The following is a 20,402-nucleotide window of genomic DNA, read 5'->3' on the forward strand; positions in this document are numbered from 1 at the left end:
TGCACATGTTGTTGCCCTGTGTTCCTGTCCATGCCTAGTTCGTGATCTGTGAGTTTTGTGTGTTTGCTTTAGTTTTAGCCTGCCTTGTTTCTATTAAGACGTTGTGTAGTGTTTTTCAGTTAGGGTTTTGCTGTTCTTGTTTTACCTTTTGCCCCACGTGGGAAGTCTTTGTTTTGTTTATATGGATTCTTAGTTTCGTTTTTCCCCCATCGAGGGTGTTTTGTTTTGTGTTTTTAGAATAAAGTCTTTTTGTGTTAACCCCTTCACTGCTGCCTGCAATTGGGTTCTTTCCTACATTGTGTTTCGTGACAATAATGTTTTGTTTCTGTAAACATAAAGACTTTATCTTTGAACAAACTGTTGCCAATAAATTACATACATTTAAATCTACAGTAAGTTAGTTTTTTAAAAAAATAATATTTTTTACAGTGTACGTGTACATGTTTTTTGACAGCATAGTTGCACATCAACCGCTACAGGGGACACTAGTGCATCATCCTGTACATTGTCACGTCTTTCAAGTGAAAAATATGTGTGAGAAAAGTTGAAATCTTAAAAAACACATAACATCCTGAATGATGTTGTCATAATTCAAGCATAAAAGGGTTAACATTTTTGTGTTTTTTTAGTGTTTAAGATGAGTTAAATAAAATAGATAAACTTGAAGTTCATAACAACTTCATAAAAGACCCGATGAACTACGACCAGTGGGCTTCGTACATATCAGACCTTATTTTCCCCATGAGCAAGCAAGGGTGAATTTGAGGGTGTTATGTACAATTATGTCTAAATATGCTTATTTAATCTTGTTCCAGTTCAGAGATTGCATTTTCTATGAATCATATTTAGATTGTGCGCTACATAATTTAACCTAATTTCTCACTTCCACAATGTTCTCTCTTCCAAATGTAATACATTCATCATAGGATAAAGAAAGAAGATGAATAGTCCATTTGCTTGTTTCTTTGAAATTTTCTTTAAAATTGTAGCAAAGAAATCATGCACACGGCCTGTAACATTTTAAGATGGCTTGTGCCATCGTAACTCTTGGAGTTGAGTTGCATATATCTATAGGTTGTGGGACTTTGGACTGAATGTCAGGATCAGATATCGTCGCTGTCCTTTTGAAACCTTGGATATCCAAGTTCTGTTTTTCAGGAAATGGAAAACACTGTACTTTATAAACAATTAAACACTGTGTTGTCAAAGTTGACAAGCACCTTTTAATACTTTATATTGGTTCGATATTTGCAAAACCCAGTGACAAATATAAAGTGTGACTGATAATAATGATTCACAAATAATCATGAAATATGGATATACGAGGTCAGAAGGACAGAATCGATATGCAATATGCAAACACATACAAAGATGCTGTAAGGGCACATATAATATGAAACATCTTCAACAGTGCACTTTAAATACATTGTACAATGGTACTTTGTTGCTAAATTACAGAGGCACAGCACATTTTGGGATGTGTTTATTGGTAACAGTATTACATGGTGGGTTACGTAAATCAAGAGAAAAGAAAAATATCTAAAATTCCACTGTATAATGTCGTTATCATCAAGATAAAAATAAGGTGTCCTTTTACATTACCAAACCATTATCTGAGGTAAAGTCAAAATAGAAATGTACTCAAATTGTAAGGTTTCCCATTCCGTATTTTACCTTTGTCTTCTTAATTTCCAAAATGTCGATTTTGAAGGTTCAAACGGCTTTCAAATTAAAACAGGACTTTGGCCATAAAATAGGAGGAAGAAGTTGTCATCACAGTAATGGAATACTCTGATGTATTCAGATGTAATGAATGTCATTATTGGTGATATTACCTATTTGAAGGTTACATTTCAGACTCATGTTCTGATGTAAAACCATTTAACTTTGTCATTAAAGGGCCTTAAAATGAGCATAAAACATAATTTGGGACTATATCACATTTTGCTTATGTTATGTGACTTTTTGAGTGAAAAGTTAAAAAAAAGAAAAATGTATGGGTTTTGTCCAGTAGGCGTTTTATAGTAAAGTAGTAGCTCACTTCAAAATTTGCCCTATTGACTTTCCATAGTAGGAATAAAAATGACTTTGGAAGTGAATGGGGGCAAATTTTGAAGTGAACTACTCCTTTAAAAGGGAGCTGGACACGAATGTGTGATGTTTGTAGGGCTGCAACTAACGATTATTTTAATTGTCGACTAATCTAACGATTATTATTTTTTCGATTAGTCGACTAATCTAACGATTATTGTTTTTTATTAATCTAATAAAAATTTTTTTGGATTACTTTATTAATCCTTTGGCAAACTTTGCAAATAAACAATACGTTCTAGTATTTTCTTACATTATAAAGCAAATCATACTTTTTACTCCACTACATTTTATAAATAAATATTGTTGTTTTAACATTTTAATCCGTGTTTACATTAAAATCACCATCTTCTTTTAATTAAGTAGTTTTAATTTTAAAAGTAAAAAATACAGATTTTTTATGTACTTAAGTACTGTATTAAAGGTAAAAAATGTTTTATTGCACTTATGCTTTTTGTTGTGCTTATGTTGTTCCAATTGCTTCCATTGTTTCCCTCATCTGTAGGTCGCTTTGGATAAAAGCGTCTGCTAAATGACTAAATGTAAAAACATAAAAAAATGTGTATATGAAATACTAGAGCATGATATATGCTCTGTATTTTTTTCCTCCAAGTAATATCCGACTCTATTTTCAGTCTCATAATGTAATTGAGTAAAAGTAAAATACTACTATCTGTCTCTGTTTATTGTACAAAACTATCACCGAATAAAAGACTGTAATGCAGAATGGCGTTAAAACGAGCCCGCGCACCCGGAACTCAGAATAACGAGCTTAATGCATTCGCTTTGTTATTTACAGTTATGCGCATCCCGGACGCACAATGATGCGCTTAAAGCACCTACTCCTTCTGAAGTCCCGGGGATCATTTTGCTCCCCAAAGTAAATAAAAGTTAGAACACAACGAGAAGAGATGATATGTTACATGTTTAACACATAGAGCGTTGCATCAATCCGACAGTATACAGTTAAATCAGAGGTTTAAAAAGAGTTATTTCGTATGAAGACGCAATATATTCAGACCGCTTCAAGTGCTTCTAATAAGCTAAGCTCTACTCAGTGAGTAACGTTAACTCACAGTCTCTAGCAAAATACATTTTAAACAAAACCATAGACTATCATCTTGTCATTATGAAGAATAATGAAAACATTGGAACATCTTGGAAAGAGTAGCGTCCTGACCGTCACCGTACACACGCATGCTGACTGGAGATTGACAGACAGCACCAGCGGAGGTCAGAGTTTCTTAATTATGCTATATTGGTTTATTCCTCGCATAAAGCTAACGAATGACATAAAAAGTGCATTGGTGGTTTCATGATAGTCAATCCTTTTTGAAGCTTAAAAGTAGTTTAAGCAGGGTCACAATCTGCAAAGGTTCACATTCACTAACTTACACTACTACAATAGCGTTAATGTAAAGCGTAGTTTTACATTACAAAAAAGTAAATTACAAAAAAGTAATTTATTATGAAAGTCTACATCTACGTGCCCCTCTCCGTCCGTTTGTGATTGCGTGTCCAAGCTGTGATGATCGCATTCCGGGGGTAACGTTAGGGGGAATTCCTCCGTCCATTCACTAAATTACTGCGTCCAAGGCTCTCGATCGCTTTTTGTCGGGTGAATTATACTTTCTCTTGTTCTGCTGATTAACTTGCACACGGCCGGAAACAGAAACTGCTATTACAGCAGATAAACGTAAATAATACGAAGCGTCGACGCATTTCACGCACGTCGTTGCAGCCCTAGATGTTTGCAATACACTTCTATCTCAAATCCATCAAATTTCCATAACCTTGATAACATTATTGTTAAGTGACATTCAGCTATTATGTAATATATATAAAATAAAAATAAACATATGCATGAACCAGGTATGTGTTTAAAAAAACGTAAAGCAGGTTACTGTTGTAATGTTGTCCTCATGTTGACTTTAAGGTTTCTTTGAGTGAATGTGTGCAATTGCTGGATTAACAGAAAGGTTTTGAGAAGGTCCGGTTAAACTTTGTCACAGTTATCAGCTTCCTCTTGACAACAGATCAGATGGGAGACCGAGGACCAGACGGCACACATGACACTGTCAATGTAAGATTGGACCCTTTCTATCATTAAAAACATAACAGTCTCTCAGGCTTGTTCTCAATAAATCCAGTGTCCTGTCCTGCTAAAATCAAGACTCACAACATGCATTGACTGTGGGACAGCAATGTAAACAGCTTGGGAATATGGGTCACACGTTAATATTGCTTGGGTTTAATGAGGGGTTTGCATCACTATAAGGCCAGCCTATTTTATGGCACAAAAGTCCACAGGATGGAATGAACACTGTTATAGTCAGAACCATTGTTTTTCATCGTCAATATTATTTGTCATGGTCATTGTCATCATCATTATTATTATCAATAATAATAATAATTATTATTTACAAAATGAGTTTGGCAAACCAACAATTGGATTTTAAAGCCACGTTTACCCCTAAAACACATCTAAAGTTGACTTCAAGGGCTTCACTGACTTATAAAATAAAAATTCCATTTCAATGTCGTGTTGTTTTCTTGTTAGTATTGTACAAAAGCTATTGAGAAGGAATAGTTCAATCACAGATTCAGTTTGTTTTTGCAACGTTCGGACCCTCAGATCCCCCCACCGGGCAGTTCCGAAATCTTGGAATCGGATTTGGCAAAAGTTGTTCCTCGTGTCTGTTCTCCATCGGAAGGGTCCACAGTTTGTGTTGTTTATTTCCGCATAGCTTTCTAGCAGCAGAATCTCGAATACATGAGCAAGGGGAACCAAACAAACCCAGATGGATGAATCGTACATTTCAGAGAGGAATCCGCATGGATTACTCTGTGATCAATTACTGTGGTCTGATCTACGTGTGGGGGTGACTGTGTTGGACAGTGACATTTCTCGAACTCTCTTTTGCACGTGTGTGTCACCTCTTATGAGTTCTTTACCGTGTGGTCTCTATACAGAGTCTTGGAGTGGGGATTTAAGAGAGACAGGAAGTTGGACAAAAGAGGGAATGATTGGACGGGAGAGCAGGATTCATAAGGCTATGAGGAGTTAAAAGTTAAAATCGCCCACAATGCAGCTGTGGCTGATGCCCCACTTTCAGTCCGTGCGCAGGAAACACAGTGAGAAACGAATAGAGAGATAAAGTCTGCCCTTCTCATTCCTTGCGGGAGGGTAGAAACGGAGGAAGTCATGTTGCTCTGGAGAGAGGAACGTCCAGAGAGGCGAACAGGGCTTCGTGAAGGCTGGGTCAGGCCTCGCTGCATTGGGCTGCTTGGAGAAGATGACCAGTGAGGCTGGAGTGACCGGTCACAGCTGAGCCCTGAAGATCACGCTCATACAAAAACGCACAAGCACACACACGCTTTCACACTTGTGCACACAGACGGATGCATTTATTCACACACGCACACACAGGGCAGAGAGTTAAACTCCAGTGTTTTGGTCTCCTGCTCCCCCAGCGCTGGTCCTCTCTGTGCAGAGTTCCCATGATCCTTCACTTCTTCCCCTTGTTGATCTGGGCGTAGAGAGGGTCCTTCCCCTATAAATAAACATGCCAGGGTTACTTTAACATCAACAACAAAACACTTTCAGTTTTCATCTGTCAGTTGCAGATGAGAAACCCACTCAGACTCTGAAGTGGGTGTACCAACTCCTGGCTAAAAGAAGGACTTGGTGATGTTGGAGAGAGAAAAATACTGGGAGAGAAGGGAAGCGATTCCAACAAGTTAAAGCCCACAGGATCGTCGTGCCAGAGTTATTTGGTATCTATATATCGATAAATGTTTTAAAGTATGCATTTAATTCAACAAGTTTTAAATAGGCTTTATGCTAAACGTCACATGCAGAAACAGGAAAACGGCTCTCTTTGCATCCGGTCTTTTGTTATACAGGGCCGGACTTAAGAGGATGGGGGCCCCTGGGCTTGAGTTGCTTTCGGGGCCCCACCGTACTATTTAAAATCATGTGTTTGTTAGCATTAGTAAATGTTTTTTTTCTCCAATGACTAACAATGACACGTGTTCATTGGTTTACACGTTTATAATGCTCGTTTTGACAGTGGGAGCCACAAGTGGTGCATTTATAGCGTGTAGGAAGTTTCAAACATACTTAAATGTAAAATCCAATCAACATTACAATATCAAGGGGACTAATATAGTTTTTGACAATCATACAGCCCTACCATTATGTATTTTAAAATTAAAATTATTGATCCATAATAAGAAAACTACTAAAAAGGAACAAATGTGTGTGTTCTCCCTGTATTTCTCGAGGATGTTGAGAGATTATACGTCTTGGATCTAAAATTTGAGAACACCTGCATTAACATGAAACCAACAATGAGCAATACAGTTGTCAGCATTTATTAATCTTGTTTATTGTTAGTTAATGCCAAATACAATTGTTCATGTTAGTTCAGGTGCATGTTTTTAAAAATATTAGTAAATACTGAAAATAAAGATTAACAAATGCAGACATGTAATCTAATGCTTAACTAATGTTAACAAATGCAACGGTGTAAAGTGTTAAAAATATATTAGTATTCTATTGCAATTCCATCAGTAAAGCATATGACAGATCTATGAGTTTGAAATGCACATTAAAATTGTATTCATATAATGAGACGAAACGTCTTATTATGGCTTAAATAGTTTCATAATAATGAGATGGGTCCATAGTTTTGTAAGGTCTAGTTAACTGAGGTTGTGCAGGGCAAATAGGGCACCCCTCTGTTATGAATCGTTTTAATTACTTTATATCTAACATAACATCATTTTCATGTCAAATTCTTAAATGTAAATCTAAGAGACTGTTTAATGCAGCTCACAGGCCATGAATCCATGAATGGTATATCTGCAAGGTATCATCTTAATTTAGCATTTACATTTTGCCAGAGATCTCAACGTCAGACATGAAATAACTATCTAAACGCAGTTTGAAAAAGCACGAGCAGTTTGTCCCTTCACGCGTCCCGTAGTTCGGTTGTTTTAACTTTGTTTATTAGTTAGCAGAAAGTTTTCATTTTTTATTTACATGGATGGATTTAACAGTGTTTGCATATTAACAGTGTTTGCATATTATTTACAAGAACCGCTTATGGCCACAGAACGGGAGATATTAGAAATAAACTCTATATTACCAGTTTTTATTCAGAGTTGTCTGCAGAACACAACACTTTTCATTACACGTTTTTTGTAAAAGTGAAGAAAGTGTAACAACAACAACAACAACAACAGCTAGTAGACTCTACTGCATCTACCTGTCGATGAACCGATCTGTCGTCTTCAGTGAGCGGACACAGACTGTGAGGAGCGAGCGTCAAATGGAAAACGCGGAGTGGAATAATATAGCGGTGTATTAAGAGCATGTTTTAGCGGGGATGTGAATCCTCTCTACTCTACTTCGCCTACCAAAGACGGGCGCCAGCCTGTGAGGGCAAATGGGCAGCGGCTCAAGCCACAGTGCCACCCCGTGAACGCGTTCCGGCTCACGTCGGTCCGCGAGTTTCAAAGGAGAAATACCTGAAATAAAACCAGAGGGTGGCGGCCTGGCGGGAGATGGTGCCAGGTATGCTGTGGATTCTCTGCCTAAAGATCAAGGAGTGGTGCCATGGGTGTAAAGAATCATTATTTCCTAAATGCTGTTCTTTCGCGTTCTTGTCTCTCAGTTTTGGTTTTCTTTAAGCGCGGCACTGCGATTGCGCTTGTCAGCCATTAGAACAAGCGTCTTAATGAGCAGACAGGTTTCAACTGCGGTAAACGTGACGGATAGAATCCACAAATGACCAATCAAGGAAACACCAACATGACTGAATGAACGTTTAGCCAATTAATCGACATCATTCCTTACATAAGGCAGTGTTATTGAACCTTGGTAGGCCAATGCACAAAGTTTAAATGAAAAATAAAATGACTGGCATATAACTAAACAAATCAAATGAACGAGAGCAGGCGGGCCCCCTGAAGGGCGGGGCCCCTGGGCTGGAGCCCAGTCAAGGCCAATGGTAAGTCCGGCCTTGCATATATACACATACTTTTTTTTACTCAAAATGACTTCGAAATACATACCAAAGCTGAGCATAATCGATGTCCATAACATATTTCCGCCTTGGAAGTCTAAGGTCTTATCTGCATTCCGAGCAGTTTTGAGATATTAAGAAGTTTTGCATTTTCCATGTGACTTTGTAGATTAACCCTGTACACTCTGGACACTTTTGATCCACATGTTAATGATGGGATTTTGGACCCTTCGACAGGTCCGCCAGAGTTCAACTAGTTTTAAAAAATATTATAAATGCCAAAAATGTGTTAGCCGATTATTTTGTAAATCAATAGATATCGCTGTAACTTTATACCGCTGGTAACACTTTCTCTGTCAAGCGAATGTAATGAGACAAGTTCCCTTTCTGTCGGTCTCTCGACGTTGTGTCGAGCCGACAGATGGGGTTCGTCCCTGAGAACCAATCGCTTCTGACTTAGAAAAGGCCAATGAAATTGGCGAATGAAATTTGCATGCCGGACTCCGCCCCCGGATATCCGGGTATAAAAGGGAGACGGCGTGCCTCATTCATTCACCTTTTGTTCTTCTGAGCCTTCGCTCATGATCAACAGACTTCGCTACAAATAGCAACTACAAGACTGCCGGTACTACGACATGGTGCAGCAGACTGTCCCTTCCTGTGGCGACTTCCCCTGGGCATCTCGGCGGTTCCAGAAGTGTTCGAGTTTTTTCTCTAAAAGAGAACTTACTGGCATCGGACTCCGATGATTCCTCGGATCTCCCTCCCTCTGGGGGTCGAGCCCAGGAAGAAGCGGACGTCGAAATGTCAGCCACGCTTTCCCGGGCCTGCGGCAGTGGGTTGCAGTGCCCCGCACTGCCTCTCCCAACGCTCGCGGCTGGATACATGGTACCTCAGGTTTGGGAGCTCTCCCCTGTGCAGAGCATCCTCTTTCTTGGTATGGAACTCAACTCTGTCTCCATTACAGCGCGACTGACTACATAAAGCGCTCAGTCAGTGTTGAACTGCCTGGAATATTTCAAGCAGTCAGCGGTCCCCCTGAAACAAATTCAGAGGCTCCTGGGCACAAGGCATCCTCGGCGGTGGTGATACCCCTCGGGTTGATGCACATGAGACCGCTCCAACACTGGCTACAGAGTCGAGTTCCCTGGAGAGCGTGGCACACCGACAGCAGGCGGATGGTGATTATGCCTCTCTGCCGAAGCACCCTAACCCCTGGTCTTCAATGACCTTTCTACGGACGGGGGTCCCTCTCGGGCAGGTCACGAGGTGCGTCGTGGTGACGACAGACACCTCCCTGCAGGGTTGGGGTGCCGTGTGCAACAAGCACGCAGTGTTGGGGCGATGGACCGTCTCCCGCCTGCGCAGGCATATCAACTGCCTAGAGTTGTTGGATGTGCTACTTGCACTGAAGGGGCTACAACCTCTCATGCAGGACAAGCACGTGCTGGTCTGGTCGGACAGCACAACTGCCATAGCGTATATCAACCCCCAGGGTGGCGTTCGCTCACGGCAGCTAACACGACTCGCCCGACGCCTCCTCCTGTGGAGTCCGCAGGTGAGCAGATCCCTTCGAGCCACACATATCCCAGGCGAGCAGAACCAGACAGCCGATGCGCTCTCTTGTCAGTTGACGCCTCGCGGAGAGTGGCGACTCCACCCCCACGCAGTCCAGCTCATTGGGTACAGTTTGGGCGGGCTCAGGTAGACCTGTTCGCCTCCCTGGACATCACCCATTGCCCGCTAGGGTACTTCCGTCCGAGGCCCCCCTCGGCACGTATGCTCTAGCGCACAGCTGGCCGTGGGACAAGCGGAAGTACGCCTTCCCCCCAGTGATCCTCATTGCACAGACTCTGTGCAAGGTCAAGGAAGAGGAGCATCAAGTGTACTAGTTGCGCCATACTGGCCCAACCGGACTTGGTTCTCAGAGCTAAGGCTCTTGACGACAGCTTCCCCCTGGCCGATTTCCCTGACGAAGGACCTGCTTTCCCAGGGGAAGGGCACGTTATGGCATCCCAGGCCAGACCTCTGGAACCCCCATGTCTGGCCCCTGGACGGGATGAGGAGATCCTGAGTGGCCTACCCCCTGCGGCGGTTAAGACCATTACTCAGGCTAGGGCCCTGGCCACTAGGAGGCTATACGCCTGTAAGTGGTGCCTCTTCTCATCCTGGTGCTCTTCTCGAAGAGAAGACCCGCGGAGTTGCTCGATCGGGAACGTGCTGTCCTTCCAGAGACTCGAGAGTAATCTCTCCCCTTCCACACTGAACGTGTATGTAGCCACTATTGCCGCTCATCACGACCCAGTTGCTGGTAAGTCTCTAGGACAGCACAACCTGATCATTTGGTTCCTAAGGGGCGCGGGAAGGCTACCGCCTCACTCGTGCTTTGTACCCTCTTGCGACCTTGATGCGGTCCTGGAGCCCCTCGGAGATGCCGCTCTTTCTCACATCACGATGAAGACGGCTCTCCGGGTGGCGCTCAAGAGGATAGCGGACCTACAAGCATTCTCCGTGTCCACAGATTGCCTAGAACTCAGGCCCGGTGATTCTCACGCTATCCTGAGACCCCGGCCCGGCTACGTGCCCAAAGTTCCCAACACTCCCCCTAGACACCAGGTGGTGAACTTACAGCCTCTCCCCACCGAGGGAAGACCCAACCCCATCCGTGTTGTGTCCAGTACGCGCATTGCGTCTCTGCTTGGACCGCACGCAGAGCCGCAGGAGCTCTGAGCAGCTCTTTGTCTGTTTGGAGATCAGCAGGGAGGGCTGTCTCAAACAGAGATTGGCGCACTGGATCATAGACGCCGTCACTACGGCGTACCTGTCCTAAGATCGCCCACGCCCACTGGCTGAGAGCTCTCTCCATACGGAGTATAGCCTCCTCGTGGGCACTGGCTTGAGGCGCCTCTCTGGCAGACATCTGCAGAGCTGCGGGTTGGGCTACACCCATCACCTTCGCGAGGTCCTACAGCCTCCGCGTAAACCGGTATCAGCTCGAGTCTTGCAGGCATCAGGCAAGACCGGCGGCCGGTAGGATGTACGCTTATGACAGTACCCCCCCTTTCTTCTAGGTGGGTCAGCGTACTAAATTAGCCTCCCTTCTTTCCCCACTGGGTGAAGAACAGGCACTCCATCCATCACTAAGCAAGCACCTCCTGCGGGCGGGCTGGGCAGAGCAGACCTGCCCCTTAGGCCGGGTACCAACTGAGTTATCCACAACATAGCTCTAACCGGACCTAGTGCTACCAGACGTTGTAACCCCCCAGCAGGGCGGTTCCGTCTGATCTATCCTCATGATTGGTTCCCACCTTGGTAACCCATGACCTTCCCTAGGTGGACCTCCACCTCGCAGTTAACTCCTTCAGTCGGCACATTCCTCCCATGAGTTCTCCCCTAACGGTGAGACCATGTTGGTATCTCCACTAAACTCCTCCCTGCGGTAGGATGTGGTCTCTGTAGCGCATCCCCCATTTGAGGAAGTAGCGCTTACCCAGTGGCCTTACGGTACCTGGCGGCTTCTCGCTGTTAGAGAAACAAGCCCGCCACCTGTGAGGCCGAAGGGACCTCACAGCTCTGGGACCCCCTACCTACCTACTGGTAGGTTACAATTTCGCGGTAGTGCTCATGGCTGACACGCCCAGGCCAGTCACCGTCGCTTCGCTAGAGATTAGATTAGATTAGATTCAACTTTATTGTCATCACACATGTACAAGTACAAGGCAACGAAATGTAGTTTAGGTCTAACCAGAAGTGCAATAAGCAAGTGCAGGATATACAGTTGTGCATAAATACATAAATACAGGATAAAGCAAAATTATGAAGAATTTACAAGTGGGAATGTACTATGACCATTATACAGTATACAGATGGCTATTTACTGAAAACAGAAATTTACTGATGGATATGTACAATATAAATTAGACTATGCAGAACAGTAGTGCAATGAATATAAGTGTGCATAAATTATGGACAGCAGTTATTAAGTTAAAGTAAACAGTGCAGTAGATGAGTTATTGCAGTATTCAGTACATAGTACTGGAGTGCAGATGATGCGGTATACAGTATGTGTAATAATCCAGTAGTGCAAATGACATTAGTACATTGTAGATTGTGACAGGGCACAGTGTTGTGGCGTTTTCCATAGGAACCCCAGCTGACGGCTCGACACAACGTCGAGAGACCGACAGAAAGGGAACGTCTTGGTTACGGATGTAACCTCAGTTCCCTGATGGAGGGAACGAGACGTTGTGTCCTTCTTGCCACAACACGTGCTGCCCACTGCAGCAGTCGTGAGAGGTCTCAGACTCCTCAGAACAAAGGTGAATGAATGAGGCACGCCGTCTCCCTTTTATACTCGGATATCCGGGGGCGGAGTCCGGCATGCAAATTTCATTCGCCAATTTCATCTGCCTTTTCTAAGAAGTCGGAAGCGATTGGTTCTCAGGGACGAACCCCATATGTCGGCTCGACACAACGTCTCATTCCCTCCATCAGGGACCTGAGGTTACATCCGTAACCAAGACGTTTTCCGGTTTAGTAATGTGTCGTTCGACATATAACCTTCTGAACCACCCATTTTACTTTTTTTTCATGTCAAGCATGTTTGTCAGCCTAATAAAATAATGAATAGATGCTGGTAAAATCATGGTTTATATTTGCCACACAGGAAAAAGAAGGTAAAGGTGAGCAAATGTGCGCTACAATACCCAATGTAGATATATCCAAAATTTCAACCACGCGGTGGGTCAAAAAGGGACACATTTTTGTGTTAAACCCAACAATGGGCCCAACATTTTGGCTTAAACAATCTAGCATAGAGGTTGGGTTGTCCCTTTTTGACCCAATACTGGGTTCAAAATATATTTTTTCAAAGTGTAGTACAGTAGGTCATCTGGGTTTACAATGCATTATCCATACCGTATACAACACAAACAGTATACGGGTTAAATATTTGAAAAATGTTTAAACATAGGCATCAGTCAAACACACATAGTTCCCAACAAACAACACCAGGTGGCAACAGAGATCTTTTAGAGAAACGCTGCTGTCTCAAACCAGAAAGGAACAACACAGTTTAGAAACTCAAATGGGGATAAAAAACTGCAGGAAAGAGTGACCAAACACCTAAAATAATCCAACACCTTTCTCTGCCTACTCTACCAATGGATGTGTTTTGAACTACCACAAACCTCATATCAGTTTTACTCACAGTCTGTGAGTCATCAGACCTCTTTCATCAGGCTAACGCCCTGTGAATGTCCTACATAAACGTCCTTTATAAAGGTTAAGTATAAGGAACACAGAGAGACAGGCTTAGATAAGAAACAATAGGGATGTCAGTCAGTGCCTGTTCAGATCCTGCCGTTTAAAACCAGAACCTCCGATTCCGAATGCACACAACAATTACCACTCACTTACAGACCTTTCCACCCACTGCAGGAGCTCATATGGACACATGGTTGACAGATGACAGGATAAGTGTTTCAGAGAGCAGCGGGGCGAATGAGAGAAAGAGTCAGGGGATAAAATAGGGCAAAAGAGGGCACATACACTCAAAAAAATTAACTGTCGCTGCCGTTAGTTTTACTTAACCCATCCTTGTTCACAGTACATAAAGAATGCAAGTAACTGAATTAACGTAAGTTAACTATGTTATTTATACTAAACATTTAGATCTGTCAGCTTTACTTAACAAGTGTTTGACTGGTCAACTTAACATTGTTGAGTAGAACGCACAATTGTTGAGTTTACTTAATATAAACAAGTTAATTCAACATGACTGGTTGAGGGGGATTTTCAGTTCCCAGCATGCTTTGCGTAAGACTGCATTTAGGCAGTAAATTTCGAAATTCAGTGTCATTTTAAGTGTTTTTCAGTAAAGAAATGTTCATTTGTTAAAGAATGTTCATTTATCTTTGAGGTTTAAAGGAGTTTGTTGTATTTTTTAGTTTTAGGGTTGCCATTGTTTAGAAGAGTGGTACATATGCTTAGGCTGTGAGGGGTTTTCTATTGCATCATTCAATGAGCTTTAACTGTGTGCTAATGCCAGTACTGAGATGCCTCTCATCTGATTTGCTCATTGTGTTTTGACTTACATGCAGTCAGTCTGTATATAATTTATGTATGACAACAAAAAGTACCATTGAGAAGGATAAATATTGAGTTTAATTAACTTAAAATTACTGGTACAATCGGAATGGTTTGGATTTACTCAAAAAAGTTTTGTCAGCATTACTTAAATTTATTTTGTTCATACAACTAAAGTGTTATTTGTTCAAATTACTTAATATTGTTGCGTGGAACCACTAGACGCAGCTTTTTTAAGTAAATCAACAAATAAATTTTTGGAGTGTAGAGAGGTAACAGATAAAGAAAGATGACTTTATACCCGTATATACCGTATATATAGACGTATATACCCCCCAGATCCCTACGCTCTGCAAACGAACGACGTCTTGTGGTGCCATCCCAAAAAGGTAAAAGATCTCTCTCACGTACCTTCTCGGGATCGGTTCCACATTTATGGTATGATCTGCCCACTGCTACAAGATCAGCAGATTCTGTAGCCATCTTTAAAAACTGTCTGAAAACACATCTCTTCCGTCAACACCTGACTGATCAGCTCTGACTTCTATCTCTTTCCTACTCTTTCACAAAAAAAAAACTTAGCTCTGTATACTGTGGTAGGCTATATAAGACCAATCTTCTTTTTGCACTTATGCTTTTTGTTGTCCTTATGTTGTTCCAATTGCTTCCATTGTTTCCCTCATCTGTAAGTCGCTTTGGATAAAAGCGTCTGCTAAATGACTAAATGTAAATGACTTCAGTGCGATGAACAACATTTTGCTTGCTCACTCATCCTTTAGAGATTTAGGCCCGGTTTCACAGACACAGCTTAGCTTAAGCCAGGACTATGCCTTAGTTAACTTAAGATATTTATGTCGCTTTTATAAAACTGCCTTAGAAGAATACATTACTGGTGTACATCTCGAGACAAAACAATGGCACTGATATTTTTTAAGATATTTCTGGGTAAGTTATATTCAGTTAAGACAGGTCACACATTCATTTTAGTCTGGGACTAGCCTTAAGCCTTAAAGTTCTCAGGGTTTCTCTTAAACGGACAGTTCACCCAAAAATGACAATTCTTGTTTCAAACCGGTATACATTTTATTGTTTCACTGGCCACAAGAGAAGATATTTGGAAGAATGTAACAGAACAGTTCTGGGGCACCATTGACCTCCATAGTAGGAAACAAAACTACTATGGTAGTCAATGGTGCTCCAGAACGGTTTGGTTTCCTACATTATTCTAAATATCTTCTTTTGTGTTCGACAGAACAAAGAGATTCGAACAGATTTGAAACAACATGAGAATGAGTAAATGATGACAGAATTTTCCTTTTTGGGTGAACCATCCCTTTAAGTTTCAGTTTTGTCTCGAAAACAGTTTAGTCTCTCTCAATGAGAGAGTGAAAGAGAGAATAAATGGACAAATGGTAAAGAGATAGTGATTTCTTTCTACAGCTGTAATATAAGGCAGTGTACTTTTGGCCAACAGACGGTCACTGACAGTAAGCAATCTTACCGAACCTGAACAATGCCACGCGGACAGCAGAAACCACAGCAACATCCTTCTGTATTATAATCCCACAACTGCAAGACTGTGCCCACTGCCGCAATGCTTCAAGCACAATAAACCACATCAAAGAACACTGCCTACAATGCAATACAGAGGACAAACCAACATTTCACATTTCAATTTCATTTAAAGGGGTCATATGGCGCGAAATCTTGTTTTTCTGTCTTTGGTGTGTTATAAGTTGCCCATGCATGTATTAGACACGTAAAACTGCAAAAATTAAAGTGGCGGAACAAAAGATGGATTCTATCTAAAAGCGAACGCTCACCCAGACCTGCCTGAAACGCCTCGTGTAACCACACCCCTACAAATCTACATCAGTTGGTGGTATGAGTTGACTAAGACCGCCCAAATGTATACGCAAGTAAGGTGGGCGTACCTGTCAGTACAATTGCTTTGGAACCTGATGTTCCAAATATGGTAAGAGGCGTTACATTTCCGTCACACGCTTGCAGTATTCGACCAATCACTATACGCACTGGTTAACTGGCCAATCATAGCACACCTCGCTTTTCAGAGTGATGAGTTTGGTAAAAAATTCACACGTTTGAGAGAGGCAGGAGGAGATACAAACATGTATCTATGTGGAAAATACAGCATTTTTTAACCTTAAATCGATAATATTCGTTTTGGCCGTGTCATATGACTCCTTTAAAATTCAGATGATTTTAGATAAACACATAGATCTTGGGTCATTTTATTGCCCGGTTGCCTCTTGTACAGTATGATCCCTATGAAACCAGGTTACCCGTAAACAATCCCACTTAGCCAAGTTATTGTCTAAATTATTCTGGCCAAATGACATAGTGGTGTAGCCAAAAATAGTGTTGACCTAATTGATCTAATAATAAAGAGACACATCTGGTGTACAGTCTGTGTTTACAGGGGGTGAACGTAGGTGTGTGAATATTTAAGAGGGGATCAGGGGTTCATTTATCATTAGGCTGGTACAGATGAGACCGATTCATTCGTCTTCCTAAAGTCGGAGAAACAGGCCTCCGGCTCCAGGAGCCCTTCATTAATGATTCATCCTGATGAGCTCATGTCTCCCCCAGAAAGATACCACAGAGTGATCACTCGCTTTCCCTCAACCACACCAAAACCATTGTGATTCAAGTCTAAAGCCTGAATAGAGATTGAGGTGCGACTTTGGGTCATGCTGTGGGTGCAGGGACTAGGTTCTATACAGGATCCAAAATTAAAGAGATAGTTCACCCAAAAATGAAAATCCTGTCATCATTTACTTACTCTCAGATTGTTCCAAACCTGTATACATTTTTTTGTTCTGCTGAACACAAAGGAAGATATTTGGAAGAATGTCAGTAACCGAACAGATCTCATCCCTGATTTACTGATATAGTAGGGAAAATAAATACTATGGGAGTCAATGGGGGATGAGATATTGTTGGTTACTGACATTCTTCCAAATATCTTCCTTTGTGTTTAGCAGAATATACAGGTTTGGAACAACTCAAGGGTGAATAAATGATGACAGAATTTTCATTTTTGGGTAATCAGCTGTTATAGGGAAAAAATGTTTAAATGTTACAAGTTTTTTTTTCACATCAGTGAGGCTCAAACCATCATTTTGTCATTCTTTATAAATCTATAAAATCTTTATCGATTTTGTTTGATACATGCCTTATTGTTTTACTCTGCAGCAAATCTTTTACATTTTTCAAATGCCAATACTTTGCCGAGTATTAATTTCAGACCCTGGTATGACTTCAGCCATATGTGAATAGAACGAAAAGGGAGTTTCATGTTAAAACAAAACCAATGGGTGTGTCTGGTTTGTCACCTAACAAAAGAGCAGACGTTCTATCCAAATGTGCATCCGCACCAGCACAATTTTAGGAATTTAGTCACAATGACAGCCATCAAACATAAACAAAGATCTGTCTTAAGCAATCTGCCTGACAAACCTTGTGTTTTACTTCAGTTTATAGGTCAGTATGTGCATTGCTGTGATAAGTGAAAATATAAAAACATTCATGACCCAATTTTAAATATCATGAAGTGACAGCACAACACGGTTACTTTGATGTGGAGTGTTCATGATGTTTATGGTATGCCATGCAACGCTGCTGTTTTAAAAAATATATAAAAACTTTGAAAGCACAGATACTCATACGTCTCAGGAAGATTTTTGGGATTAAACGAAAACACACACACACACATTCACTCACAATCTGTCAAAAACAACACTACAAACGCATATAAACCATATTCCCATGAGGCGCATACTGTACCATCATAAGAGTGATCGTAGCAGCAGGCAGGGGCGGCTGAGATGAAAAACAGCAAGAGAGATAGTGAGAGATATAAGGCTACGATCACACAGCAGCAAAACATAGTTTCGAGGCCTGTTTGGAGCTTTTTATACACAGTTTGGTTCGTTTTTAGAGTGACAAACACATTCTAAGTTTGTGACTCTGGGACTCACAGCTGAATTTTGAGAATAAATTCCACAGTCATGGACTAGATGTTTGTTGCATCATTGACAAAAATAGCATTAGGCGCGTATCGTAAATTAATCTATGCTGTCAATCACTGTTAGTGATGTCAAAAATAGCTGTGCTGTGTGTTTGTAAAGCAAAACAAATCTTTTGGAGCAAAGTAGAAACGTGGAGATTTTATGTGAATTGCAAGCCACGGCTCACTCCACCGCTCACCCCATCCTTACGAAGCACTACAGCGGCTCCCACAGGACAAAGATGTTGTGACGTTTTCGCTTTTTTTGCTGTAGGAGATAACGTACTTACGAAATGCACTCTGTAGAGCAGTTTGTCTGTTTAGGGCTACTGTAGAAAAAACATGGCGAATTCCATGCAAGGGGACCCGCGGTGTATGTATAGAAATAGCTTATTCTAAGGTAATAAAATCATAACGCTTCATTATGAAATGTCTTTATACACCTCTGAAGACATAGTTATTGTGTATATTATATTGCATTTCTCTCAATAGATCCTCCAAAATATTACACACAGCACCTTTAAAGCTGCAATCTGTAACTTTTGACTCTCTATCGCCATCTCTGTTTGAAACATAAAATTGCAGGTTACTTTACACTTATCTTTATGCGGGTTGAAGTCAGATGACGTCAAACTGAAATTTCCCACAAAGTCTCACCCGAGAGCTTAAATTATAAATTTGTTTAATAATTTAAATGTAACAGTTTTTTATGTATGTCAATGATTTATGTTTATTTTTAACCAAAACAGATTTATGTTTTACTGGATTTATTAAATACCTAGCTATATCTGCTAAAAATACACACATCGTAATAATTAAAATTATATTGAAATTAATTATCCGGTTTTAAGGTTGAAACAATAATATTTCAAAATCTGTATTTTATGATAACTACTGTGAGTTAGAAGGTTGACTTTATTCATAGTGATCATATCTGCTTGTGTAATCTGTTGCATAAATACTACGATTCGATATCACACCTGTTAATAAATATGGTTGTCAATCCCAAACACTGTGTGAACGTAGCATAAGATAAATGAAGCAGATCAAGAAAAAGAGAGTGAAAGAGCACCACAAGACACGGCCACGATGTGTGGGTCTATGTAATGGTGGTGAAGACGGTGAGGGGTGTTGACGTCGTTTGGAGCAGGCCAACGCGCAAGAGAGGAAGAAAAGAGGACAGATACCTACCCTGACCTGCCGCTATCTAGCTACCGACCTGAGGACTGTCCGACTCTGAGCTCTCGGGCTCTGCTCGAGGCTCGCTCGCCCCCGGAGACTGCTGAGAGTCTCCAGCCTGAAAATAGAGAGAGACAGAGGGAGGGAGAGGGTGGAAGAAAGAAAGGAAAACAATGGAAGAGATAAACGAATATCAGAATGTTGGCAGACAGTTTTATAAAAAGAAACAAATAAAAGAAGATGTGAGTGATGTATTAGGAAACAGGAGGGTAGTGAAAAGAGAGAAAAAGAGGACAAGATCAGGAAATATAGTTGCAGAGAAAGTGTTACCCTGTTTGTGAAATTCAGTCAAATTATGATTTTTAGCATCAAAGTAGTCAAACCCAAAAATGACTAAAGTAGACATGTGTGTTTATTGCTGTCAATTTTAGATATACGGTGGATTTGGAGATGAAGTGCCCAAATTGTTCACTATTTTATTAACAATACATTTTATTTTTTTGAAAAAAAAGGCATTACGCAGTCAATTTTAATGACTGTTCTACACATTATGCAAAAGGATTTTATATAGAAAACAAATTGATAAATCACAAAAAAACTTTAGACAGCTTGCAGGATCGCAAATGTTTTTACATGGATTTCTGCATAATTTGATCTGACCTAAGACAAAATAATACACAAACACAGTGCAGAATGCTTAATCATGTCAAGCGGAATCTTTGACTCCTAAATGAAGAATTAAGGCATTTTTTTACACCTGATTTAAATTGAGTCTCACATTGTACACATTTTGGGTTAAACCATTATATACAATGTGAACCCCACTGTAACGAAGTAACAACTCAGGATGAGTTGCCAGTTTTATTCATATTTTTCCCACCAAAACCTTCCTCGCACAGAAACACACCTGAGTTCGTATTGCAAGATAAGAATTGTGAGCTGCTCTCCGAAAGCAATTTATAGACGGTTTTAAAGCAACAACA

The 20,402-nt window shown here is 41.1% G+C and overlaps 1 protein-coding gene across 4 annotated transcripts in view; it reads right to left on the minus strand.

Moving 5' to 3' along the window:
• Window positions 1-951: 951 nt before the first annotated feature.
• The window catches only part of dab1a (DAB adaptor protein 1a), a 177,877-nt gene continuing 158,426 nt past the window's right edge, over window positions 952-20,402 (minus strand). For 2 of the 4 annotated variants that reach the window (XM_057352395.1, XM_057352391.1), the window contains 2 exons: window positions 19,460-19,537; window positions 952-5,645 (listed from right to left, as the gene is read on the minus strand). In XM_057352395.1, coding sequence (XP_057208378.1) covers window positions 5,601-5,645; window positions 19,460-19,537 — 123 coding nt within the window. In that variant the 3' untranslated portion in view covers window positions 952-5,600. Of the gene's footprint in view, window positions 5,646-19,431; window positions 19,538-20,402 lie in introns of all 4 variants that reach the window. The other 2 variants (XM_057352393.1, XM_057352394.1) reach the window with 2 other exon arrangements.

Source organism: Triplophysa rosa, linkage group LG15 (assembly GCF_024868665.1).
Source record: "Triplophysa rosa linkage group LG15, Trosa_1v2, whole genome shotgun sequence".
Taxonomy (NCBI): Eukaryota; Metazoa; Chordata; class Actinopteri; order Cypriniformes; family Nemacheilidae; genus Triplophysa; species Triplophysa rosa.